The sequence below is a fragment of the Quercus robur genome, chromosome 4, assembly GCF_932294415.1.
Source record: "Quercus robur chromosome 4, dhQueRobu3.1, whole genome shotgun sequence".
Taxonomy (NCBI): domain Eukaryota; kingdom Viridiplantae; phylum Streptophyta; class Magnoliopsida; order Fagales; family Fagaceae; genus Quercus; species Quercus robur.
In genome coordinates this window covers 69,908,212-69,931,708 of record NC_065537.1, presented here as the reverse complement: position 1 = coordinate 69,931,708, position 23,497 = coordinate 69,908,212, and the positions used below count along the sequence as shown (strand labels likewise).

General features: G+C 33.0%; 1 protein-coding gene across 1 annotated transcript; it reads right to left on the bottom strand.

Moving 5' to 3' along the window:
• Positions 1–19,648: 19,648 nt before the first annotated feature.
• On the bottom strand, positions 19,649–20,881 carry LOC126722498 (F-box protein At5g49610-like). Its single transcript, XM_050425655.1, has one exon. It carries the CDS (start codon positions 20,879–20,881, stop codon positions 19,649–19,651), a length of 1,233 nt encoding a protein of 410 aa, XP_050281612.1.
• Between the last annotated feature and the right edge of the window lie 2,616 nt (positions 20,882–23,497).

Genomic DNA, 23,497 nt, shown 5'->3' with positions numbered 1-23,497 from the left:
CAATTTAATTTTCGTTGCACTTTAGTTAATTGGTGATTTTTTTGTGCTACCACACGCTTTGCATGTTAATTAACTTAATTAATTCACTTGGCTAAATTAGTTGGTTAATTTATCACAATGGGTCAATACATTCTTGGCCTATCACCATGAATAATATCAAAAAGTGTAGTGAGAGCCATGAATAGTTATAAAAATAAGCTAAATAGTAAAATAAGTTGGCAAAAATAATCTTTGCCTATTGGACACTAAATCTCTCAACTAGCAAATAGCAATTATCCTTTTTCGTCCCTCGATCAAATTATAATAACACATTTAAATGAAAATTTCACAAATGAACAAGGGATTAATAAAAATAAATAAAAAATAATCACATAATACACCAAAATGATAAAAAAAAAAAAATAATCATAATAAAGTTGAAATACTTATTGTGGCGGGTTCGAGGACTGAAGAGGATTAGACCACAAAGTAGCTTGCATAAACCAGCCCGAAAGAAGTAAATAGGCTTTGAGAATTTCGCTGATCCGAGGATGGAAGTAGATGTAGGGCAGTTAGTATCTTATAAAGGCCCAGGGAGAGGGGAAAGAACCATAATGGGAGTAAAGAATGTGAGGGGAAGTTTCTTAAAAGATATATCTCTCACCTTCGCATTGAATACCCTACACCAACCATATCAGTTGCATTAATGTGGAAATTGTTAGGATATGTGCCCTTTAAATCCTATTATATGATGCTATGTATGACATTATGTTGTGATTAATAAAGTTATTTTATTATTATCTAAAATAATGATAACATGAATATTTGGACATTATCATAAAATCCATGAGATGCATAGAAGATATAAGTCACAAGTTCTTTATAAACTTAGAATTTTAGTTCATAGTCGCTGATGAAATTAGGCATTTCATTTGCGAAGACTATAACATATCAACTAAGATGATTTGTCTTGATCATAGAAGTGGAGACTTCTAGTTGATATGTTTTAAGTGTTGAGACATATTGAACTGGATCGCTGTGAAATTTATTATTCTACTAATGACTGTCAAATGAATAACAAATCTCACGACTTCTATTTACATCAACTCTTAATCCTGAGAGAATAATGAACCTGATCATGAAGTGTAGGTTGCTTTGATATATCAGGAGTAAGATCTAAAGTCACGAACAAAATCTCAGTATGTTAGGCAGTCACATTTAGTGTTGAAGGAACATATATTCTCAAGATGGAATTCATAATCTCTTAATGGAGATATAAAATATTCTATTGAAATAAGTTTAATGGGTTTAGTTATTCAGAATGTTAGGCCTAACTGTCTAACTACTTTAGTAAGAAGTTACTAAAGTATATATTTATGAAATTGGATTTCATAAATATATGATGAATAACTTAAAGGATTAAATCGGGTACTCAAGGATTAAGATGTAGTAATCTTCAAAGTGATAGTCAACATTCATGATTTTGTATTACTACAAATTTTTTAATGAAGGGGTTGAATGTATAATAAAGTTTTGGGATAGAATTTATTAATAAGACCTAGAGTGCAATTATATTTATATAGTAGTATTAAATATAATTAAGCTTTAGTATGTGGCTTGGAGTGGGACCAAAAGGGAACAAATAAGACATTAGTTCCAATGGGTTTTGGGCTTGTCAAGAGTTGATAGAAAAGCCCAAAACCCATTGGAGCTGGTGTCTTTTGTGTTCCCTTTTGGTTCCACTCTAAGCCACATACTAAAGCCTAATTGAAATGGCTCAAAAGGCTAGCCCAATTAGATAATCAGTTATAAGGAGAGAAACATATAGAATTTTGTAAGAGAATGGAATTGTGCATATGTAAGTGTAAGCCACTCTCTTATTCTCCCTTGAACATATACATATAAACTGATTGAGAGAACACACTTCTTAGGCACAAATGGAATTGGAGTGAAGATTAAGAGTATTCCCAAGTACTTCTAATCTTTGGTTTTGAATTTCATCGCACTAAGGTATGCTCTCTTGTTCTTATATTCTGAAATTTATATAGTACATGTTATCAATTGCAAATGAAGTAGATTCGTTAATTTTCCGTTGTGCATGTTTTGTATGAGATATAAACCATGTTTTCCCAACAGAAATGACACCTGAGTAGTAACTTTATAGCTAGCAGCCCCTTCTCACCTTCAACAGAGTCTTGATGGGATAAGTATCCTGAGAAATACCTTGAGGCATACAGGTGGAGGGATAGGTTGCAAGGAAGGAGGATATAAAAGGAAGGGAACTTCCCAGAAACAAGAAATGAACATTTTTCTCTAAGAAACAGAAAAAACAAGGAAGTGAACAATGTATTACTTGGTGTAAAACTTGTATCAATCATATATAAGAAACTAAACCTTGGACCTACCCAAGGAGAGCATTATTCTCAATCATTACTTGAATTTCACTTCTCTATCACTTTGGTCTCTTCGGCCATACACCAGAACTTAGTTTAGAATTGCACTTGAAGTATTTTCTCACTCTCTAAAGAAAATTCTATTGTTTGGGCTTGGTTTGGAGGATAAGGTATTACTGTTCTTAGTGGGCTTGTGCTTTTATTTTTTGAGTACTTACACTTATTATAACAATTATCTCTTTTTCTTTTTATTAGAAACAAACACACACATTAAGGAGAGGGAAATTAGTTATTATAACAATTCTTTTGGTTATATGAATGCCTTAAAAAAATTTATTGGTATTATTTTTTTTTTTGAGAATATTAAGTATTTTTAACACACATATGGGGGGAGATGAGAAAAGGGCAAGACTTAGGTATGGTACTTAAGCGTTGTTCCTTAGGTTCCCCTCTTAAGATTTTGCCATGTGGATTTTTCTTCATAGATAGAAGTGTATTTTTTTGTTAAGTAGGCACATGGCTCAATTTTAAGTGGGGAACTTAAGGAACAGTACCTAAAGTACTAAACCTAAGTTTTTTCTGAGGAAAGAAAGTCTTAATGAAAATTTTAGTGGTATTAATTATTATTAAAAAAGTGTTTTTTTTTGGGGGGCCAACTTCAAATGGGCTTAAAACCACAAGCCCCATACGGAGGAGACGAAGTCCATTTGGGCTGATAAATGGCTTAGGACGAAATGTGTTCACACTTCAGACCAATTCACAATGCTTCACAAGGAAAGAAACGGCCTTGCTAGATGGACAAAGTGAACTAATGGAAAAGGAAAACCAATTTCTCAAGCCCAGACTATATTCAAATAAATAAATAAAACACACACACACTTTACGTTGTAGAGTTTTTTGCGACAAAGATCTTTAACTGATTTTTTTTAAATAAATTTTTTTATAATATTTGACAAATAACAGTGATATATATATATATATATATATTTTTTTTTTTTTTGTGGGGGAAAACATAGACCAATAGATTGAAGAAAATGACTAAATTAGCCTGAAGTACAGAAACAAATTGTGGTGGAACATATTTTCGATGAATTAAATTAATTCAAATAATGAAAATCTTCAAATAGTGGCAGTGAAAGTTCAAATATGTGTATAAAACACCCTTGAACGTTTAGACCCCAAAAACAAAAATATCAATTCAAGCTTAATGTCAAACAATAAATGTGCAGAACATGAACATAAGCTAATAATTGAATCGATAAACATTCTAAACCAAAAATAATCACAATCACAGCAGTAATCAAATGGTAAAGATAAAGGGAAGAGATATGAAAACACAAGGACAACACTCGATGTGTTATCGAAGAGGAAACCAAAACCCTCGGCGTAAAACCTCTCCGCCGCCCTCCAAGCGGTCAATAATCCACTAGAAAATGTAGTTGGGATACATGAACAACAATAGACCCTCCAAGGCTAATCTACCCGATGTACTTAAGTCATCCAAGCTTCTTGCTCCAACGAGATTGCGCCGAACCTTTTTCTTTTCTAGCTTACCGGATTCCGCTATAGTCCATAGCATCAACTAATATGAATTGGTCTCTTCTTAACTGCTTCCCAAAGCACAAAATAAACCTTCTCACAGATATGGGTATGGTGAGAAAAGGATTTGGCCAAGAACCTCTCAAGGATGTATCAATGGAGAGGAAGAGAGTAGAGAAATTTGAAGAGTCTCTTAGGTGAAGATTGTGGATGAATCAATCTTGTTTTTCTCTAGGGTTTCTCTCTCAAAATTCTCTCTGGAGGCTCTCTTTCTTTTGTGGGTATAAGGGTATTTATACTAGGGTGAGAATGGAATGTGAAGAGTCAGGTTTTTCAAAACAGGGCTGGCTCACGGCTTGGCTCGCGGCTTGATTGAGTCTTGAGATCTAGCCGCGTGATAACAGAACGGCCAGTTGTCCTATTTTGGCATGACGCTTCAACTTCTGGCATGCTTGGCACGTGTGCTGCTTCTAGTGGCTTGCAACCGCGAGTCACCTGCGAGATCCAGCCGCGAGACTCTGTTTTCTTGCACACTCTTGAGCATTCAACACTCTATCTCACTCATTACCCTTACAACAAACCCACCTAAATACAGGGTTACTAATTGCTGAAATACAAGCAAATTTGGCACGGAATAAAGCCAACAAGATGGTTGAATAAATTCAACCTTACAGGCAGATCTAAATTTCTTAGGCATCTAAAGACTAAGCATTTTTATTGAAACCACAAAGAGAAAATACATCAGATCTTTGAGCCAAGCCAGAAATATGATTGTTGAATTAACGAAAATAGTACATTAAAAGACATGATTGCTGAATTACACAAATTATTTGCTCCAATATAATATATCATAAACTTGACAAGCTATTCTGGCTACCTTCATAATAAGTCATCAACCTTGTGCACCTGTGGTAAAGGAAGATAAATTTCAATGAACAAAAATAATAAAAAGCTTTGAATTTCTAAAAATGACGTTGTAGTGACTTGTGACTGAGCTGTTCCCCTACAATTTAAAAGATATTCATTAAGCTATTACCAACAAGGCTACAATTTAATTGGTAAATTAAGTATCAAATTTTTTAAGAAAATTTAAAATGCAAGAAATTTAATTTGTAGAATTATGAAATCCAAACTCATTTAATATTTACTAAATTACAGCCACCTTCCTTAGATTTTATGAAATGACACTCCCCTTCTCAAGTTTTATGAAATGATAGTATGACACTCATTCCTTGAGATTTATATAAATGTAATAGCTATCTCAAGGGAGGGGAGTGTCATCATTTTTTCCAAGTTTGAATAAGGATATATTTTTAAAATGAAATATTCTATTAGTGAAATCAAATTTTGGGAGGCATGGACTTAGTTGTTGCATTTATATAAATCTCAAGTGAGGAGTGTTGTTACAATAAACGTTAATGGATGGTAGTGTAATTTATCCTTTAATATTTATTGAATTAGCAATCCATTTAGTTAGAAAACATCATACATATCTATCATAATAAATACCTAATACTAAAATATATAGTTCTATATACAAATACAATCTAGATTTTCTTACAAAAACTGAATATTAGTTCAAATGTAAATTTCAATGAAATTTTTTTTACCATGTTCTTAAATTTTTTTTTTTTTTTAAATATCTTTGTTGATGATCATTTTTGGGAGCCCAATAGAAAGAAGAAGCCGAGCAACATGGGCAGAAAAGAGAAAAACCATTAAGCTCAAGTGGCAGGAATAATGGATTGTAGGCCCATGAAATAAACAAATGAGCCTTTGAGCCTGGAAAGAGAGAAGAAGCAAATCCGTGGGCAATATGTGATGTAGAAAAGTGAGAATAGGCCACAACGCTCAAAGTAATGAAAGTAAGGGGTTGATGGAAAGTCCATGAGCCCTAAGGATGAAGGGATAAAGTAATTGGGCCAGGGAAGCTGAAAGAAGTTAGTAAAAGCCCATGAGAATGCAAAGCTAGGAAAAAGGGTCAAAAGGGCCTAAGGAAAGTAAATGGGCCAAGGATGCCCAACAGGAAAATGGGACACAGGAGTCTGCAAGCAATGTAACCAAAAAAACCCCAAATGACTATACTGAGTCATTGAGGGAAGAGTAAGCAACAAGCTCAAAGAGGCCCAACAGGCTTGGGTCAAATAATGCCACAGCAAGAATGGCAGAGCAGTACGGCAGGACACGCAAAGACTACATAAAAAAGCAAGGGAGTGGGCTGAAGAAGAAAAAGCCCATGGCCAAGCAAAAGCCTAGCCCCAAAAGGAGCAGGCTTTAAAGAATAAGAAGCCAGAAAATGGTTCACGCCATAATAAGCCAAGGATGGGCAGCAGGATGTGCAGATAAGCCTCCAGACCACGGCAGACGCGTGAGCAGAAGGTATACATGGAAGTGAAGCACGCGTAAGGCCCAGACATCACCAGCCTGTACCCAGCCAATACAGTGGGTGGTGAGGTCATGGATTAGAGGTAAGAAGGCATAGTCTAGCGGTGGGGAGAGGGGAAAACCTATTTTGGGGTTCCTGCTCAAGCTCTTTTGGGGGAAATGTCCTGCTGGATGACATACTACCCAAAGGAAGTAAGGATGAGCCGGGACTACTAGGTGCATGCCATGAGAGATAGGAAGAGAGAGAAAGCACTCACACTATAGCACGGTGGGTAAACAAACGAAATAGCCTTCTTTGTCTGGTGTCACGGCCAGCATAGGTAAGTGGTGGTGGCTGAACGACTGGCAAACCAGTAAGTGGTCGACAAGGACACCCAGATCAGACAAAGGTTAAGGGCCAAAATAGTAAAATCTAGTCACGGCGGGCACTATAAAAAGGGGCCTTGCCGTGCATAGGAGGGGGATCACGATCACAATCACGAACACAGTGAAAAAGCAACTTCTAGGAGAGAATTGCAAGAAATAAGTAAAAATTGAGAAAGAAAAGGAAAAGAAAAGAAAGAAATGAAAAATTAGGAAGGATAGAGAATAGAGAATAGAGAACGGTAGGCATGCACCAATAGATTATTCTCCTCTCTCCCTCTAAGGCCCTGTTCTCTACCGAAAAAGATAGAGGATCCTCATTAAACATAAACCATTCAGACCCATTCCCTCAAAGCAATTAGTTTCTTTCCTTTGGGAGATTAGTCGCATTGAGGAAGTGATTTACCTTCTTGGTTTTAGCTCTGCAACATTACTTGGCACGACAGACTGACCTTTTCCTCTTTGATTCAATAACTCCGTTATTATTATTCCCCATTTATTTCTATACTTTTTGGCCTACGGGGTGCCTCTTGTCTCCCCCTTTTATTCATTTTGGCTACTATTTCTTGTGTTATATTTATTATATCTGCTTGCCATGACTTACTCGCAGCAATTTTGTTTGCCATGGGCCTGTGATCAAAGCCTGGCAAACGGGGCACAATTTGTGCACAAGCCGGACTAAAGTGAGTTGCAGTTGGACCGGTCCTAACTTTCTTACTCAGAACACTTAAGCCTAGTATCGCAAGAGGTAGCCCAGCCCAATTTCGTAAAAATGGCCCACTACAATCTTTAATTGAAAAATGAAAATGTGAAATAAATTTATTGCATCACAATAACAAAAATTAATTTAATGAATCAATCAAGACATTTTGGAGAAATTACACTTTACCCAGTAAATTATATCTCCTTTTACACTTTCACCTCTAAACTATGAGAATAAACATTTACCTCCTTAAACTATGTGAATGCACACCTTACCCCTTAAACTATATGTTTATTTGAGAAAGTTTTTTAGACTTAGTTAAGCATGTTATATGCATCTAATTATGTTTATTTTAAAATATTATATATATATATATATATATATGAGAGATTACATACTAATTTGGAATTTTAAACAAGCAAGATTTCTCCAATAAATTTGTAGCATTTACGTGTCTATGACAGCAATTTAGTAAATGTGCCGATAATTTAAGCTTATGTCTTTTATAGGGATCTCTGTCTAGATTAATAGGGGACGTAAGCCAATTTCTTGTGACGTCTCTTTAATAATGGAAATCACCCAAATCTATCTCTCACACACACTCACAAAAGAGAAGAAGAGGAAGAGTAATTGGACTCATTCCCAATCCTATGTATAGTAGAATGAACTAATAAAATTTCAAGTGGCTCCAATCATTTTAGTTTTGCAAGATGGACAGTAGCTTTCTAATTGCTATATGATTCCCTTAAACATTTGGAATGGCTATATTAAGTTAGTTAGATTAAGTGGTGTGGGTGGATACATTACCAAATTCTATATATATATATATATATATATATATATATACACACACATATATCATTGAAAAAACAAAATTTAGCTGTAGCGCGAACTTGTTGTCTTTGTATACTTGTTTTAAGAATGCTTTCTCGAATTTTATGAAGCTCAACTACAACAGTACTGATGTTCATCCTATCTCTTGGAAGTTCTGCGAAACAAGCAACTCCAATTCCAAGTATCAAAATCAAGCATTCTTGAATTTTGGAACTTCCATTTTGATCCTTACTTCGAGTGCTGTTTATCCTCCTCGTCTCTTCCTCTTGCCTTTCCCAAAGAAGGTTAGGATCTATAATGTCAATTTTTCATTCTGACAAAACTGCTTTGACAAAGTCATGAAGGTTTAAATTATCTTGAAAAATGCTATCAGTAGGTCTTTTTCCTGTGAACATCTCTAACAATAGTATGCTGTAACTATAGATGTCATCATATAGTGATACTTCATTTCCCATACCATACTCTGCAATTGCATGTAACATATGTTGTAAGATAGGCAAATATATGTACAAGAAAAAGAAGGGAAAGAATAAAAATCTCACAAGTAATAAAGGTTTATTTTCAATGACATGTAATAAGGAAAAAAAAAAAAAAAAAAAAAGAGAAGTGAAAATTTGTTATGACTTATGACACATTTTATATAGGGTCAGCTTTAAGCCTAGGCCTAAGGTTCTGTATTCATAAAATTTCATAAAAGAGTCCCAAGGACCACATAAAAAAAAAAAAAAAAAAAGGCTCCAAAAGATTATTTTAAGAAAGAGGAAAAAGGTGGATTTTGTATTTTTTTTTTCTCGCACCTCCAAGAAGGCTGCTAAAATATAGGTAATAGAAATCCAATTCAAATGAAACCCTAAATTGTTTTACAAAAATAAAATTTATACGAGAGTGTTAATTAAGTTAATTAATTATTATTAATTGTACAAGAGACGTCACTAAAACCTAAATACAATAGTTGAATTAGTAATTTGCATCTCAAAAAAAAAAAAAAACAAAAACAATGATTTTAAAAAAAGTTAAAGAGATATTATTTGATTGATATTTAACTATTTTAAAAATCTCACTTAAAATTATTGCCTTAGACATCAAATTGTATTTCGTCAGCCCTAATTTTATCTTCTAGATACAATACATCCCTATTGAATCTATCATTTCATGCTTGAATTAATTAATAGTAAAAAAAACTATGGGAAAAATAAAGAAAATTAAATTTAAGAAATATAAAATATATTTACTTGGAGGAGTATAACCAACTGTTCCTCTAATCCCAATGAAGCTTGATTGATTAGCAATACAATCTTGGGAAACATCATGAAGGAATCTTGCATGTAGAAAGATGAGGGTGGTGAAAGTCCCATGGAATATGGTTCAAGGAACTTTGTTTATCTAAAATGTTGGTAATTGGCTATGTGTTGAAACGGTACATCTGTGTGTTGTCCAGAGAGCAGGGACGGAGCCATTCTTTGGCTTTGGGGAGCAGTGGCCCCCCTAAAATTTGGAAAAAAAATTATTAGTATATAAGCCCAAGAAAACCCAAGAAAATAAGCCCCCTAACAAAATCAACAATAAGGAAGTTACAAAATTTAGCCTAATTTACCAATTTTACCAAAATAAAAAAATCCTAGCCCTTAAAAATTTCTTAAACAAAACTATTTTGTGAATTTAAATTTTTGATACTTCCATCAGATTCCCAAAAAGAAGAAAAAAAAAAAAAAAAACCTTAAATGAGAGAGACACTGAACTGCAGTACAACTTGGCAGCAGATTAAGCACACTTCTAGCACAACACATATGACAAAGCTGCACTTCAGCCTCTAAATCTGGTATTTCTATCTCTCTCTCATTTGAGCAGTAGATCTCTATCTTTTCACTTTCTCAATTCCCTTATACTATCTAAAATAGAGAAGAGAGGGGCAGAGAGCTTAATGCCTCTATCTTTCTCTCTTTATCTGTTTCAATAATGACTCATGTGTTGTGCAGTGAGTTAGTACATTGAAAGATATTATCTCTACAATAAAAATAAAAAACTAGTGGATCAAATGGGTCCAAAATTACAGTTTGGATATAAAATTTCACCTACGTTCCTGCAACTATTTAAGTATAGCAATAAAGACATGAGGCAGGACCCAATTATGTTAGAGGGTGATTATTATTATTATAATATGTTTATATAAATTGAATTTGTTTTAGCCACAAATGATACAAAATAGATAAATGGTATAGTTAATAGTTGTGTTTTTGTCTTTGTTGACGGTTTGTTAATACTAATTGAAATTTCATAACTTTCTCATTTTTTTTTTTCTCGAAATTTCATAATAATCTTCTTTTTATATTACAGCCCCCTAATTCAGGATCCTAGCTCTGTCCCTGCCAGAGAGGAAGAGGGCTGATATGGCTATTTAGCACTTCATGAAGCAAATTTATAGCAAGAGAAAGGAGAGAATCAGTGCAATGTGATGTACGGACCCACTCCAAAATTGCAAGAATTATTTGGGGGTAAAATTCAAGAGTTACTAATGTTCACATTGATGCCACAATTTTGGTTAACACAGAAGTCATTTTGTGGGACCTAAAGGTTCTATGGGGGTCTTGACACGGCACAACCACCATTCTCTTGGGAACTTCTACATCTGGCTCCTACAAAAGATTTTAATAAAATAGCAGATTTTAGATCATGGTTCTAGAGATTGATTCTAGCCTAATCATATCCTTGATTGAGACTAAAATCAAGGACACCTTGTCCCCCTTTGATCAATTACTTAGGCTTGAAAATATTCGGGTTCTAATGTACATTCAGTTTATCACTAATTATTCCTAAAAAGTCCAGTCTAATTGAATCAGAAATGGTTGAAGTTTTCCGTGTTTAAAGACTTGGGAGTTGGGAACAACATTAACATGGTCCAGGTCTTGGCGGTCTTGGTGGAATGAAACAATCTTACGATGCTGATGATTGGTTTACTCGGACCAAAAAGTTGTAAGCGTATAATTTAAGCATTAAAAATACCAAACACACTGGGTATACGTCAACTAATGACGTATGCCGCAACGTCAATTGCTAACGCAGTAATTTGAAAGTGCTGGAGTGTGTCAACTTTCAAGGTTAGAATAATTGAAGCCTGGGCTCAGATGGGAGAATCTAGTAGTGGAGGTTTTGGAAAAAATTGGTAAACATTATGGAGCACTAACTTTGGTCTAAGTCCATTTTAGTTATTGATTTGGGCAACAATTTTAAGTCATGACTTACAACTTACGTTCGTATATATTACTATAATGAGTCTTATTAACGGTATTTTTAAGGTATTGTTAATGAACTATTTGATTTAGAAAATATTTTAAAAACATTTTATGGGGAGAAAAAATAATTGATTTTTTTGATAGTTTTTTTATATTTCTTATAAAAGTGGTATTAACATTTTTCTAAAATTGACTATTAAAAAATTCATTAAATGCACCACTTAACGAGACTTTTATAATAATTTTAAAGGGTCAAATGTCAAGAGCCTTGAAGTTTAGTTTAAAAGGTTTATTTCGTTATGTACATCAAGGGTTCTAATTCTTTAAGTCCTCTGGCTTCTTCCTCTCGGTTCGTACTATCACACTCTTGTGAAGCATTAGAGATATTTCCCAGGAGAATCTTAACCATTCCATGATTCCAACCCTGATAATACACTAACATCAAGAGACCACATCTTTTTTTTTTTCTTTTTTGGTTGTGAATGAAAATTCCACAAGTCTCTATTTCTAATTCATCTGAAGTAATTAATTAATGTCCCACATTTTTTTTTGTTAAAATACAATTTAGTCCTTCACTAGCTCATCATCCATAGGAACCACATGTCAACCCCAAATGCTCATCTATGGAATTGGTCCACACATCTATGTCCATCGAAACCTTACGCCACAGTTGTGCAATGCTCACTAGGTTGTGTTTCAAGTATATGCACCTTGTCCTCAACTATGAAAGGGGCCTTTAATTTGTTACCCTCGTCACCTTGCTATGCATTGCCCGCAGCTCTAACACCTAGTGAGAGAACATATTGGGAGACTCCTTGTTGAGAGGTTAATAATGTAATACATAGGGACATTACTTAACCCAAAATCTTAAACTTAAGGGTTTGGAATCAACCGTACTATTTTAACTACTCATTCTTATAAGTATTTAATGTAAGATTTCACTCACACATGTATATTTAATAATAATACCATTTAAGACAATATTAGAGCAGTGATAACCAGCCCCAAAGATGGTCCTTTGGCATAAAATTAAGAAGCATCGTCATGTTTGAATTCTATTGGCAACCCCTAACTTGGTTCCCTGTGGGTCATTTACTCAAAAACGTTATTCCATAATAAGCGAAGATTAGAAATTCTAAACCCTCTTGACCCTTAATGGCTTAATTATGTAGTTTGCATGAACCAACCTTACGATGATGGGAGAGTTAGGATTGGTTGACTTGTACCAGTAAGTTGTAATCGTGCAATTTTGCATGGGAAAAGAAAAAAAAAAGTTGATGATTGGTGAAACTCCGCCTCCAGGAATTAAATGAGTAATTTTGAGTTTTACCTTGAAGTTCAACATGTTCATTACTAGTTGTTATTTATTAATTGTTTTACAGAATTAATCTAAGAATGATATTCAACAGGGAAAGAACCAGGATTTGAGCTTAAGGGGGCCGAAGTATAAACAAAATTTTTTTTTTTTTGAGGGCTCTTTAAATTTTATCATCTTAATACATTACAATCCAATATTTGTAGATGCAACTAGAGCTCATGTTGCAATAAACTAATACTAATTCTATTGGTGGTAATTGTTTTGAAATTTTGTTTGAGGATTTTAAAATTTTAGGACATCAACACTAGAGATTAGCAAGTCTACACCCTCAATATTGGCTTTTGAATTATTATTATTTTTTTGGTTGAAAAAATCAAAAGAAAATATTTTAGTTTCTTGTTATTCTTGGGCTATGGGTTTGTTTAAACAGGATTTATGTTCTATTTTGTTTTTAACTTTGGTTTATCTAGACGTTATTCTTATTATTCTTGGGACAATCGGGTTTGTTTTGACTAGAGAGTTTTTTTTGTTATTCATGGGGCAATTAGACAAGGGATGAACTGGAAGATAATTTTTATTTTTGGGTCTAATGGGTCAATTTTTAAATATTTTTGAAGGAGGGGGTCAAAGGTATAAATTTTGGGGTACATTTTTAATTTTTTGGGTATACATATATACTAAACATAATTTTTGAAAAATCTGGGGTTCGGGATGTAAATTTCTGTGGCTTCTTCCTCTTGGTTTGATCACTTTCACGCGCTTATAAGCATTAGAGATGTTTCCATGGAAAATCTTAACCATTCCAAACATCAAGACACCCCATTTTTTTTGAATGAAAATTCCACAATTATTGTCCGTTTCTCATATAGCAAACGTAATTAATGTCCCATAATTTTTTTTGGTTATTTATTATTACTATGTTTAGTACTAATATTATTGTACAAGATGGAATCAACTCGGCCAAACATAATAGCGAAGACGTAAAAGGTTTCTGCATGCAACAAACGTTTCCAGCATCCCAAGTTTGGTATATCTAGCTTTTTTGTTTTTTGAGAAACAAGTTTGATATATCTAGCTATTTATTCTCTATGGTTTAAAGATCCTTGATTTGGAAGAGTAATAAAAAAACTATTAAAGAAATACTAATACTTAAATGAAATGTAGTGTAAAATAGATAATTTAATGGAGATTTAAAAAAAAAAATGGTTATGTAAAATAGAAAAAGTAGATTTTCAAAAGGATGATAATTTTCAAAACCTGCCTTTAAGCAAAGGACATGTTAGTTTGCAACATTTTTTACATCAATTAAATAGAGTTTGATCAAATATATGTAAAGGAGAAAATGTTTTTTTTTTTTTTTTTAAAGGATGATAATTTTCAAAACCTGCCCTTAAGCAAAGGACGTGTTAGTTTGCAACATTTTTAATATCAATTTAATAGAGTTTGATCAAATATATGTAAAGGGAGAAAATGTTTTTTTTAAAAAAAAAAAAAAAAAATCTTATGGGAGGGAAATGCATATATCATGTAACTTTGAACAAACTATTTTACTCATTACTCATGAAATAACATGAAAATCCCATAATCTCATAAAATGGTGGATTGAATGTGATAACACTGGGTATACATCAACTTATGACTTATGCGGCAACGTCAATTGCTAATGCAAGTTTTTATTTATTTATTATTATTTTTTTTTATGGGAAGAGCTAATGCAGTAATTTAGCACTAACTTTGGTAAAAGTCCATTATAGTTATTGATTTGAGTAAATACTTTTTGGGGCAACAATTTTAAGTCAAGACTGATTATAAAAAAAATCAACTTTCAAGGTTAGAATAATTGAAGCCTGGGCTCAGATGGGAAATCTAGCGGTGGAGGTTTTGAAAATTTGGTAAATATTAGAAGTATGGAGCACTGGCTTTGGTAAAAGTCCATTATAGTCATTGATTTGAGTGGCAGACTTTTTTGGGCAACAATTTTAAGTCAAGACTTACAACTTACGTTTATATTACTATAATGAGTTTTATTAACAGGTATTTTTAAGGTACTCGTTAATGAACTATTTGATTTATAAAATATTTTAGAAACTTTTTATGGGAAAGAAAAAAGTAATTGATTCTTTTGATAGTTTTTTATATTTTCTATGAAAGTGATATCAAAATTTTCCTAAAATTGACTATTAAAAAATTCACTAAATGCACCCGTTTACGGGACTCTTATAATAATTTTAAGGGATCTAATGCCAAGAGTCTTAAAGTTTAGTTGGTTAATGTTTAAAGGTTTAGTTCGTTATGTACATCAACGGTTCTAATTCTTTAACCCTTGACTAGCAAATTGTCATAAAAAAAATTGCTTAAAAATAACGACCTTGTTTTATTTATGTTTTTGGTCAAAATTATATTATGAGTACCGCTTCATATCTTATTTCGGTTTATCCATAAGAATGAAAAATTTCAATACCAATAAATATCAGTACACTGTTTTGGGGTTTCCGTTATTTTCAACTATTTGACTCATTAAAATCCTATAATCTCATAATGTGGTGGATTGAATGTGGTAACACTGGGTATACACTATCTTATGTCGTATGCGGCAACGTCAATTGCTAATGCAGTAATTTGAGAGTGCTGAAGTGTGTCAACTTTCAACGTTAGAATAATTGAAGCCTGGGCTCAGATGGGAAAGTACTTTCCCATCTGAAAAATTGGTAAATATTAGTAGTATGGAGCACTAACTTTGGTCAAAGTCCATTATAGTTCTTGATTTGGGTAAAGACTTTTTTGGGCAACAATTTTAAGTCAAGACTTAAGACTTACGTTTATATTACTATAATGGGTCTTAATAAGAGTATTTTTAAAGAATTTGTTAATGAACCATGTGATTTAGAAAATATTTTAGAAATTTTTTATGGGAAAGAAAAAAGTAATTAATTATTTTGATAGTTTTTTTATATTTCTTATGAAAATGATATCAAAATTTTTCTAAAATTGACTATTAAAAAATTCACTAAATGCACTTGTTAACGAGACTCTAATAATAATTTTAAGGGGTCTAATGCCAAGAGTCTTAAAGTTTAATTGGTTAATGTTAAAAGGTTTATTTTGTTATGTACATTAAGGGTTCTAATTCTTTAACCCTTGACTAGCAAATTGTCATAAAAAAATTTGCTTAAAAATAACAGCCTCGTTTTATTTATGTTTTTTTTTTTTTTTTTTGTTAAAATTATATTATGAGTATCGTTTCAGATCCTATTTTGGTTTATCCATTGGATGAAACTATATTATGAATACAGTTTCAGATCCTATTTCAGTTTATCTCAAAAGGGTCATGAGTTATCTTGGCTTTGAACTCAAGCAATGCCAACTGGTTTGTCACGTAATTCCCGCTAGTTACAGAGGTGAGAAACAGGCAAAAGCACCAAAGAAGAATAAAAGCATGCACGTAAAAAGATGAGGGTGGTGAAAGTCCCATGGAATATGGTTCAACTTTGTTTAGCTAAAGTGTTGGTAATTGGCAATGTAAGGTTGAATTTATTTGACTTTTTTTTTTTTTTTGGGGGGGGGGGGGGGTGGGTGGTGGCTTCAGCCATTTTTAATTTGACTTTTGTAATGTATCTTGATTCTCTTAAATTTCTCCATAAACCTCAATTTTAAGTTCTTGATTATAAATTTCCTAAGTTTTTGCTCACCCGCATTCTTAAACACACTTCAAGACTTGCCAAACTTTTAGAAATAGGGAAATAATAGTTACTTTCTTTAGACTTACTATTTTTATGGGTTTCTTTCTCCAGTACCCTGTACCCCTTTCTAAAACTTCTTTAGGGTATTCAAGTTTTCTAGCATGATCATTAAGACAGACAGCAGAGATTTTATGGAATGACATTGGAAAAGGTTGGCAAAGTTATCTTTAAGTTAAAAATGTGAACTTGTAAAATCTTCTCTTAGCTTTGTTCTAGACCTCTTTGATCAAATTATGCCTTTACACAAGCTGCTTTGGGTGGGTGGGGGGGTGGGGTGGGTATGTTGTTCATGCTCTGCAGGGTTCAAAACAATTCTAAGACATTTAACAACTTTTATAGAATGACATAAAAGAGGTTGGAAAGTTTTCCTTGACTTTGATTGCTAATTTAATTGGTATAGTTTTTGGACTTTGTATCAGCATCCTTGGATCAAAACTCTCTTTTGTCCAGGCCGGGTGGTTTATGTGTATTGGAAGGACTACCCCTGTTATGTAGCCCAGTTTTTGGGCCCAAAAAATATTTCTTTTAAGTAGATTCCATAAACTTCTCTCGCTATTCTTTATGAAAAAATTGATTTTGGCACTATGGACCATGGGTTTGTATATTCTGGAACCAACTGTAATTCCTAGATTAAGGGTAAACCTTGCTAACTTTTTGGCTCTAAACTTCTAATTGTAAATATCGACTATATTGCCTGAATCTACTTATATGTTGCACTAATCCCTACATAATTTTGTTTAGTTATATATCTTGCTTGAGTATTTTATATTAAATGCATTTCTTTTTTTGTTTACTTCAGACCTTTGACTTGGCAACAATGAATCACGATGACGTGGATTTCACTGCAAGCGCTGAGCTGGAACCATATTCTGGTGGTTCTACAGGCATGTCGAATGATTTGGAATGTCAAACAAGATTGTGTTATGGGGTTGTCTTGTGGTTTGAGACTGGTTTTACCAGCAGGTTCTGCAAAGAAATGCCAGTTGTGTTGTCCACATCCCCATACACTCCGAAAACACATTGGTCGCAAACAATTCTTACCTTCCGTGAGCCAATTGCCATGGCATCAGGAAAGCCAAGTGGTGATAGATTGGCCGCAATTGGCACTGAGGCCTGTCCTGCCACAAAGATTCAATTGCGTGTTAGCATTGCACGTGCTGTTGAACATCGAAGCATTGACATTTCCCTAGAGACTGTTGGGATTGGTTCTGATGGTAGGAAATGCAAGTGGCCTGTACAAATTTTTAATCTACATTAGGCCATATGCAATGGATCAAAAGCTTTCATCAAAAAAAGAAAAAAAAGGGTTCAAATGCTAAGATCATCCCACTGGAATTGTCTGTCCTGGCAGCCTGCGGATTTTTTGCGGAGTTTTGTTTTGTTGTAATAATCATTTTATTGTTTTCTTCAATTTGTTTAGTCTTCCAAAAGGCTTCTACAATTTGCATTATATCTATGTGCGTTTTATCCAAGTATTATAATATTGCAATGGATGTAAATTAGTTGCTTTTATAATTTGGAAATTTTTTTGGCCAAGTTCAGCATTGCGTTGTTTATACTGTTCAATAATAAAATTTTGTAGTGTGAATTATCTCTACCATAATATAATTATGGAATGCTTAAGCATTTATAAGAAGACAATTTTCCTTTTGGTTGAAAGAGGGAATTAGATTAAACAAGAATTGAGTGTCTAGGATACATAACACTTTAAAAGAAAAAAAAAAGTTAGTAAGTCTCTCTTATATGGGGTGAATCCCATTAGTGTGAGGGCTTTGCTTCTCCTTCTTCCTCACACTTTTATATGGTTGGGTGGTTGCCTCTCTTTGAACCCAATGATTTCATCAACCTTGCCCATCAAATCCACCACCCATCATTCTCTTCCAAACCCCACAAGTGTGTAACCCATTCTATATGAAGGGGTGTTACATATGTTCGTTATAATGGATACCCTATCTCAAGCGTTAGCATATATCCTATCCCAAGCATTAGCCTAAGCCTGGTACGAAATAGTAAATACAAGAAATATGATTAGCATACAATACAAAATGATCACTCTAATTGTTTCATTCCTTCACCAAAAGAGCACGCCAAAGCTAGAGGCCTCTCATTCAATCCCACAATTCACCACAAAAAGATTACCACTTATATGCATCACAACAATCCCAAAACTATAAGTTTCAACAATGTTACTTGCACATATTTGTGAATAGTTAAACCCCTTAGGTAATGACTCAAATTTTGAGATTTCAAACTATGAATCTAATTTTTTTTACTCTATCACATGGAAGATTTCTTGCCCTACATCAATTTCTATGTCATGTTAACAAAGGCCTCAATATAGTACACTCATAACAATGATAATTCTAGCACTATTATCAAATTTTGCATAGAAGTTGATGAATAAAAGACCATGAAAAATCATGTATTTCTTTTGAATAAAAATCAATATCAAAACTTTCAACTTGCAAAATTTCAATAAGAATGACAGACTTTGAAAAAGGTCAAGAATGACAGACTTATATATATATATATATATATATTTTTTTTTTCTTTCTAGTTTTAATTAATTTATCCATTCATATTTTGAAATATAATTATCTTCTTCATTAAATGTAATGAATCTCTTCACTCTTAACACATCTAGGAGTAAATTTCCAAAATTCCTAAAATTATTGTTCCTGCAATTTTTATTTAGAATAATTAAGCACTATTTGCATTAAAAAAATCACACTAAATGATTTAGCCTAATTTCATCAAATAATATTCACACAATTTAAAATATATTTTTCTAAAATAATTATACTAAAAAATTGAGAATTTAAATTTTTGAAATTTTTATTCTAATATTATTATGAAATTAAATATGGTCATTATATTCAAATATAATATTTTCTAAGAAATTGGAAAATTAACTATCTAATCTAATGCCCATTCAAAAAGATTAAAATTCCTTTTCACACTCTTCAATCGGTGTCCAACACCACTACCTGAAAATAGAGGGAACAAAATCCTAGTCAACAATGAGGAATCTTCTAAGGTGTTGTTTTTCTTTTCTTTTTGGTCTTCCTTGAAATGAAACATCACTTGGGTACCCCATCACTTCAATCTTCTTTGAAAGCATCTGCAGCTGCTGAGCTAACAGAATATGGGAGCAAAGTTGGATTCTAACATGTCCTTTTTCTTTTTGAAATTTTCAAGGATGAAACATCCCTCGGATCTTCACTTGACTTGTTCTCATCACTTTGATCTTCCTTGAAAACCCCTGCAGCTGTCAAGCTAATGGAATATGGGATCACAGTTGGATTCGACAAAATTAAATCTTGTAGCATAGATATATAGCAAAGCTGCTGCAGTTTCCAACTTCTAAAATTGTATGAGAACAAACACCTATCCATTGGCATAAACAACAAATCTTCATGGAAAGCCAAAAGCAAGCGCCTTTTTACATTACAGTGAGTCAAATCTGTATAACTTTCTTGACATATATCAACCAATGTCACCTGGTACTTGAGCTCCCACTTAGATGAGGCATAATCTTTCAACATCCACACACTAAAATCTTCACCATGCACACACACATAATGGAGATATCCTTCTGAACATCCAAGAGTGAGTGAACTTGAAGCTTCACCAGGTAACTTAATCACCTTAGAAAGCTCTCTTTCAACATCAAAACTCAAAATATGGTGGTTCTGAGTTAGCCAATTGAACATCTTGCCAACGAAAACTTTATTGTTTTTGTAAATTTGATATCTGCAATGGCAAACCTCTTTTGAAGTTGTCCAACTACCTTTCTGTGAGGAGTACACTGCAAATGAATACAAATGTGGATCCACTTTTGATTGTTGAATGCTTACCAACTTGAAAATAGGGCGAGTGTTTAATGAATAACCAAATGGATAGAAAGCTAATCCAATGCTATCACCAACAACACACCCTTCTGGCTTCAATGCAATCCATTCTTTAGTCATTGGATTGCAAATGTATATCACCAGTTCCCTTGCCTCCCTATTTCGCACTCTTCTATAAATATCACCAATAGGATGGATGCAACTCCGGCAACAGAGAAGCCCATTACACGAAGACATGATAACAACTTCCTCTGGAAGAAAATTCAATATGTTATTTTGGATGAATGATTTGTTCTTGTGAATAGGAATGTATGTGATTGGTCTAGAAACACAATCTACATTATCCTTGAACATTTGAAAGAAAAGCCCGGAAGGTCCTTCTCGTTCTACCTGTTTAGAAAGTATAAGCAAGAATGAAGGACTACTAATAAACGAATTCCATCCTTTAGAGACACACTTGCTTGAAGAAAGATCCTTCGCAGACAATTGTGACAAAACTTCAGATGCAATATCAACATGAAAGAAAGGGATGTTTGCTTCTTCCATTGCTAGCAATTCTTTAGTCACTAAAACTTAGAGATCATTATAAATTTGGTTCTACAGTTTAGTTTGATGAGAAAGACCTGTCAATAGGATTCAGAGGAATGAATCACTCAAGAATGGCCCTCTTGTAGGCATTAAATTGACAAAACCTGTTCAAATTTACAACTCAATATACACACCAGAAAAAGAAAAAGTTGTTCAAAGGGATACCATTTTTCACACAAATAAAGTTTGAAGTAAAAAAAAGTCACATGCACTAATGAGCCTATTTAAATAAATTAAAAGTAGTGTTGAGTATTGTGCTACATTGTAGAATATAAGACTAGATTGGAATTCCTGATTGTAATTATGAAGAACTAAGAATATAAATGAAGGAGTTGGTAAGATTGATTACCAATTCATACCTAACAGAAACTATCTTAGTCATGTGCGTACAATGTAAACGTTAAGATGGAAAGGTTGAAAACAAATTGCCATAGAATCAGAATGGCAAGATAAAAAGTGGTAAACTGTGTTCAAAACAAGACAATGCTTACTTCATAACGCACAATGCTCAAGCAAGACTATTAGTGATAGGGTAGCAGGAATAGAATCAAATGCATTCATTAGAAGAAAAACACAGCTCGAAGAGAAGAGAGCCCAAATGATATGGGATTTGACATGTTCATCAAGCCTGAGCCTATAAAAAAAATGAGAAGAAACATTATTCCTTACTTTTTTGGCCAATAAAGTTGCAAACTTGTCACTACAATTTTCAAAGCAAAAACAAAAACTTTACAAACCATATCATCATCAATGTATAGGGTGTAACGAAGGCAAAAAGACAAAAATCAATTGAGATTTAGGAAGCATGGACATGGACACCCTATAGGTACGAATACGACCTGGTTACCATAAGTAATTTCTAAAAAATTATTACATGACATAGTAGGTACGTCACTGGTATGACATGAGTTCTGAGTCCAGTACCAGAAAAGAAATCAAAGTTAAGAATCCAATATTACCTCAGCAATATCGAGAATTGAGCAGTGGATAGTCGCAGGTCTTGAGAGAGAGGACTATGCTGTTGCGGATTTTGGCTTCGGCTTTTGTATTTATACTTTTTGATGGGTTTTGGATTCGGCTTGGTCTTCTTTATCCTTTCGGATTAGGAGTTGGTTCTAGGATTTGATTTTTTTTTTTTTTTTTTGCTGAACTTCTAATTGGATTTTGGGCCAGGCCATATAAGAGTAGGTTGCAAAAAGGGGCATATGGGCTTATTTGATCCATTAATTAGTGAGAGTGGTAGGAAGAAAAAAAAAAAAAACACAATTCCAAGGAGGATAAATTAATTAAAAGAAAAAATTAAGGAAAAAAAAAACAGTAAAATGAAAAAAAAGATCTAAAGGAGACAGGATAGAGTAAAAATAAAATAAAATAAAGGGAAACAAAATCATAAACTTAATTGGTAAAAGTTAATCTTCAAAATTTTAACCCAAAAAAAAAAAAAAAAACTTCAAAATGATTTGGAGTAATTCTTATATTATGCGGTGATTTGTAAAATTATTTACGTGTATTTTAAGTCACATGACATATTTAATCAATCATGTGAATTTTTTAAATTATACACACAAATGATATGTACATTCCATGTAGAAGATAATTTTCTATTTTGTTAAAAGAGGAAATTAGATTAAATGAAAATTATCCGCTTATACTAAAAACTGATTGATGTTTTAATTTAAATTATCTAAAAAAAATAACAAGTTTTTTTTTTAATAAAAAAATTTTCAATTTTTTATTGTGCTGCCAGAAACACATATGCATGGTTCATGCTCGTACAACCCAATATCTTTTCGGGTTCATTTTAGACGAATACTGGCATTTATACTTTTTGATGGGTTTTGGATTCGGCTTGGTTCCTCTTCACCCATTCGGATTCGTAGTTGGTTCTAGGCTTGGGGTTTTTTTTTTTTTTTTTGAAATTCTAATTGGAATACTGGGCCAGGCCAGTTATGAGTAGGTTTGCAGATGGGGCCTATGGGCTTATTTGATCCATTAATTAGTGAGAGAGGTAGGAAAAAAAATTTGAAGGAGGATAAGTTAATTAAAATCGAAAACTAAGGGAAAAAACAGTAATATGAAAAAATAAAATTCAGAGGAGAAAAGGTAGAGTAAAAAAAAAGGGAAAACAAATCATAAGCTTAATTGGTAAAATTTTTGCTCCAAAACGATTTGTGGTAAATTCATCCAACAAAGTAGTGATTTGTAAAATTATCTATGTAAATTTTTAGTAATATGACCTATTTAATGAGCTATATGACTTATTTAACTAATACATATAAATGATTTTGTAAATTCCACGTAGTGGTGAGATTTCTTCAAATTAGTTTAGAGAAAAACTTTATCCAACCACATTTTAAAGAAGACAATTTTCTATTTTGTTGAAAGAGAAAATCATATTAAATAAAAATTGTCTAGAGTACATAACACACCAAGCATTGAAAATGAACTGTCTCACATATTTTTGTTAAAATACAATTTAGTCCCTCAAAATTTTCAAGAGTTGTTAATTTGGCCTGTACAACTTTTTAATCTACAATAGGTCGTATGCAACGTTTCAAAAGCTGAGATTATCTA